The sequence below is a fragment of the Arachis ipaensis genome, chromosome B10, assembly GCF_059453495.1.
Source record: "Arachis ipaensis isolate K30076 ecotype BB chromosome B10, ASM5945349v1, whole genome shotgun sequence".
Classification (NCBI taxonomy): domain Eukaryota; kingdom Viridiplantae; phylum Streptophyta; class Magnoliopsida; order Fabales; family Fabaceae; genus Arachis; species Arachis ipaensis.
The window spans coordinates 138,692,847-138,698,433 of record NC_142435.1 but is presented as its reverse complement, the minus strand read 5'-3'; the positions used below and the strand labels follow the sequence as shown (position 1 = coordinate 138,698,433).

The following is a 5,587-nucleotide window of genomic DNA, read 5'->3' as shown; positions in this document are numbered from 1 at the left end:
AGTACCAGGTCCACTCGAAAGCCACCTCCTTCATACGTTTGGGCCAACCAACGCCATCCAGCCCATTAATCTCCGGTTACCCATCGTAACAGTTAATAACAAGTAAAAAGAAAAATTAAATAATAACTTATTCTGTTAATAAAGAGACCTACTAAAGAGACCTAGTCTATTAATAATAACTTATTTTATTTAATATTTATTAATTATTGATAAAATTAATAAAAATTAAATAAAATAAATTTAAACTGTTTTTTTGGTCTTTTTAATATTACTGATAATTAACAAAATGTGTCTAAATTAATGATGACCACCGTTTTAAATTCAATGAACTACTATCATCCATTCTGACAAAAAATATAGAAAAATGTAGCATTATTGTTCTAAGAAAAATATCTTCATATTTAATCACTGAACTTACAGGTTTCAACTTTTTTGGGCAGTAATAATGTTTATTTTTTTTAAGCTGTATAAATTAAATCTATCAACAATCAAGCATGATTACATTATATATTACATATATTCTATGGCCAATTTTCCTTTTCTCGGAAAAGAGTTCTATAGTTAAAAAAAGGTGGGCACAAGAAATCAATACAATCATTTAATATGAAATTATGATGTTATGATATATCAATCATTGATTTATTAAGATTTAATTATTCTTTTTGATCTTTATAATGTAACATAATAGAGTTTGTTTTTTGTATAGCTGTCAAGTTGGTTAGTTTATTAGACATAATTATAGCACTATTAGTTAGTAATTTATTTTCCCTTTTGCTATATATATTGTAATTGGTACTCAGTACTCTGTGGTGGTTCTTTTAATCAATTATTCTCTCTTTTCACTTCTTTCTAATTCTTCTTCCATTACTTTAAATTTCAATGACCTGAGAGTACATCACCAACCTTCTTATTTTTTTATAATTATTTTTGTAATTCACTTGAATTTTAAGCTTGGTATCATTTTACATATAATTTGACCAATTTATTCTTAATAATTAAATTCTTATATAGTTCAAAAATTTATTATTAACTTGAGATTCAATCTCCTTTAAAATTAATAATAATACATCCAAATTTAATATTAAATTTGAATCTAGATACAAGCTTGCATCACAATTAACTTGGCGAGACCTCGATTTCTGTAAACTTGTAAGTTCTTGGCGGGCCAAGGCAACAACCTTATGGCCTGTCTAAAGGTTGTCAGTATTCAATATGTCATTGCACTTATGTCTCGATACCCACTAAAGTCCTGCACGATTGTCAGTATTAAATATGTCATTGCACCTATGTCTTGATACCCACTAAAGTTCTGCACCAAGACGCCTCATTATTAGTCAAAGTCTTCCGAAACCACTCTTCAAGAGTAGTAGAGTCCAGGATACTAGGATCCAATATATACCAAATTGTCTTTGATTGTTTACTGTTTCTAAGACAATGCTCCATAATTTTCTGTGTCTTGTTACATCTCTTACACATATCTAAAGAAGCTAAATGCCGATTAAATCGAAAAGTCTCAGTTGATAAAACATCATGTAAGCGAAACCCCTAGTAAAATTAGTCACTTTTTTTTCAGTTTTACCTTCAACTAAAATACTAATTTTAATCCCAAATTTTCAATCTACTCAAAAATCATAATCTGACCCCAACCTCCACACTCTCACACTCGCTCCCCTTCCATTATCTCATCCTTCTCTTCCTTACAAGTTACCATCACCATCGTTATTTTTTCTCTACCAACACTTTTCTTTCTCAACAAACAACAACATTAACAATCACTAACGTTAACAAACTAAAGAAAAAAAAAAAAGCACAACAACACACTTTAGATCCAACACACTTTAGATCCGTCTTAACAAGAACTTAAAGATGGCTATACTAAGCTAAACTGGTTGAGAAGCTGCAAAAACAACAGAAAAAAAACTCAGAGAGAAGATGAGATATGGAGGAGGAAGAAGGAGGCGAATGTTGTTGCAATCGTTTGTGGTGTTGTGTGCGCTGGTGACGGGTTTGGGGTTGTTGATGCTGGCGTTGAGGTCCATGGATCCTCCAATTACCGTTGATTTTCCGCAGGTTGGTCGATGTTGTTGCAACCATTTGTGGTGTCGATTTAGACCGCATCGGCGGCGATAAGGATGGCGACGACGATGCCGATGCGGCCATCGGAGTGGGGAACGCGGGTGAGGAGGGCGTGGGAGAGAACACGGACTTGACAGTAGAGAAGATGGGAAAAGATTTCATTAATTGAATGAATTAGGGTTAAAATTAAAATTTGATTAAAGGTAAAATTAAAAGAAAAATGATTAATTATAATTGACGGCAATAATAGAATTAAAATTTATTAAATTGTTAAAAATAAAATAAAATAAAATAAAATATTAAAAATAATTTTAAAAAATTTGAAAATAAAAAATATATTATATCTATTATAAAATTTTAAAATTTAATTTTTTAAATTTAATAAACATAATTCAATTAAATTTATATTCTTCCGATCCAATCTTCAAATATTCCTTAGTAGTTTATTTTAATCTAGCTAGATGCAGAATAACAATTCTTTTAAAATGATAACAATTAGATAAATATTTTATTTCTTTCCAAAAATTTAATATCTTTTATTAAAAAATGAAAATCCATCTGAATGCGTAAAGAATTAGTCATCTAATAGGGAAATAAAGTCAAGTACGTAAATTCTAAATTTGAACGAGTCTGTAATTTCTGTTTTAAATAGATATCCTTTGTGTTTACCAGATCTTCAATTCAAATATCAATCCCGTGATTCACTTTTAGTAGGCACGTTTTCATTTGTTCATATATCCTAGGTATCTTCTTGCTCACACACTATATATATATATATAATATATATATATATATACAATAAATGATTATACCAGCAGTTAGTATAGGCTACGATCTAATTTGTTCAAATTTTATTAGTCGGCTATGAAAACATCATCACTATGTCATGGCCTTCAGAAATAAAAAGCAATATTAATAACAAGGGAGGTGCAAACAAGGCTTGTGCTGCTTGCAAATTCCAAAGACGAAGGTGCACTAAGGATTGCATTCTCTCCCCTTATTTCCCATCAGATAAACCTACAACATTCACCAACGCACATCGTTTGTTTGGTGTTTGCAACATGACGAGGATTCTCAGCAAGATCAAACCAGAACAGCGGGATGAGTGCATGAAATCAATTATATTCGAGTCCGATATGCGTGCACAGTTTCCAGTAGAGGGTTGTTTAGGTATCATTCGTCGCTATAAAGATGATCTAGCCAAGGTCAATGCCGAGTTACACTATGTGCAGAGGTGGATCGCTTATTTCAAACAACAAGAACAATACCACCTACAGCAACAGCAGCAACAACAACAATATCTTTCTCTACCATTAATTCTGACACCAGATCAGCCATACAATCAAAGGAAAGATGACTGCACCAACATTGTTGCTCTTCCCGGTATTGGTGTTGGTGTTGGTGTTAATGATAATAATGTTCAGAAAGAAAATTCCAATGAAAAACTCGATTCGAAACTTGGAGCATTGTCGATGTGCGAACAATTTGTGGATTTAAAACCGTCAAAAGATAAATTAGGTGAATGCAGTGCTTATTCTTGTCAGCAAGTTGAAAATCAAGTTCATGCAAATCAGATGGATCTGGAGTCTGATCGGAGACTATTAAAGTTTTCTCCACAAAACAATACTATTGACTACAAACACAAGGATGGAGGTAAAATTCTATGCATTTTGTTAAGTTTGGAATTTTTTAAATAAATTTTATCTGTTTTTTATATTAAAAGAAGTTTTAAATTTTTAATTCTAAATATTATTTTTATATGATTTTTTTTTGAAATACATAGAGTACTGTGTATCAAAGATGAATAACACAAAAAATGACCATGATGTCAAGCTAGCTAGATACTCAGCCATCTCTATACATGCAACAAACAACAACATTCAGAATTGCTGTGCAAAGAAGTCGTTAACTGATGTTTAAATGTACAGTAAATTATTTCTTGTGATATATAGTGATTATTAATAAATTATCTTTTTATAGTCTAGCAGAACTCTAAGATTTATGTTATTTTTTTTAATTGACGTTATATACCAGTCTAACAGTATCATTTTCATCATTTCTACCAAATACATTTTTTCTTTTTCAATTTTAAAACTCTAATTCCTCTCAAATTCAATCACCATTTTCAATTGGTTAGGTTAGGATTTTGAACTTATTCTTATGTTTTAAATTTCCCATTTTAAACTTATTAATAGGATATCTATTAATTTTCTCAAGTCTCTCTTTTCTAAGATTTTTTTCCTAGTATTTTTTTTTTAAAATTCAAGATCAAAGTACTCCTCTATAGGTAACCAATCCCCATAACCTTGTATAACCAAGGTTGTCAAACACGCGAGTCGCGCGATTTGTAGACTCGTACGAGTTCACCTGTTATGAAGTATATATATATATATATATATATATATATATATATATATATATATATATATATATATATATATCAAACATAATGTATATTTACTCAATTCTACCCCTTCAAAACCAATAATAAACTAATAATATCAATCTTAAAAGCATATAATAAATTAAAATAGTAGCACACGTTATAATAAAATACTTTAAAATATACATTCAAATCCTCTACAATTATTCTTATACAAATACAACATGGAACACACAAAATTAAAAATTTTAAATCTCTAATACTAAATCTTTAATTGAACATTGAACAATATTAAATAATCAAATTAGAAACCCAACAAATAATCAAATTATAAATTATACTAACAATACTGAAAGTAAAAAATTCAACATTCAATACAACTTCAACTATCTGTTTACCACATACAATTAACTCTAATAAAAATAATTAATTACTAACAGCCATGAATGGATTAACTATTTGGTCATCTAACATAAATAATAAGCAATAGGCTAAAATTAGAAGCAATAAAATTTAAAAAGTAAAAAAAACTAAATAAAAAGGTAGATGGAGTTGCAGCGACAAAGAGTCATGGACTTCACAATGGGGTGAACCAGGGAGAAAGTGAGACTTGAGAGAAACAACGCAGATGAATGACTTGTGAGTAAGTTTTCTTTCGTTCTTTGGGAGTGTTATCGTAACCCTAATAGAAAAAGTGTTTTTTGGTCAAGATATGGAATTGAGTTAAGATATGGAATCGAGTTGACTCGGGCATAGACTCGATCCTGAGTAAACTCGGCTAGACTCGGTCAAAGTCTATGACCGAGTTAGCGAGTTTGTGTTTTTCTTTATTTTTGCTAAAAAAAACGTCATTTTGACCAAAAAACACTTTTTCTATTAGGGTGACGATAACACTCCCAAAGAATAAAAGAAAACTTACTCACAAGTCATTCATCTGCGATGTCTCATTTTCTCCCTGCCGCTGTTCCCCGCTTCTGCTACCTCTGCTCTGATTTGTGCCAATATCTTTGTAAATTTTACTTCTGTTGCTCTCTGCTCTGTATTTCTTCATATCTTCACTATCCGCAACTCCATCTACTTCTCCTACAGTCCTATCTATACTCTGGTTCGCGAGTTTGACAAAAATAT

At 30.5% G+C, this 5,587-nt stretch overlaps 1 protein-coding gene across 1 annotated transcript; it reads left to right on the top strand.

Annotated features, from left to right (window-relative positions):
- Nucleotides 1-2,957: 2,957 nt before the first annotated feature.
- LOC107621446 (LOB domain-containing protein 27-like) lies at nt 2,958-3,996 on the top strand. The gene is made up of 2 exons (XM_088495235.1): nt 2,958-3,729; nt 3,860-3,996. Exons 1-2 carry the CDS (start codon nt 2,958-2,960, stop codon nt 3,994-3,996), a joined length of 909 nt encoding a protein of 302 aa, XP_088351361.1.
- The last annotated feature ends 1,591 nt before the right edge of the window (nt 3,997-5,587 follow it).

What these genes read in the sequence shown, in the direction of transcription:
- LOC107621446 (XM_088495235.1), top strand. Translation starts at nt 2,958, where the DNA reads ATGTCATGGCCTTCAGAAATAAAAAGCAATATTAATAACAAGGGAGGT. An exon ending in CTACAAACACAAGGATGGAG is followed by an intron (nt 3,730 to 3,859) that starts GTAAAATTCTAT and finishes TGAAATACATAG; the next exon opens with AGTACTGTGTATCAAAGATG.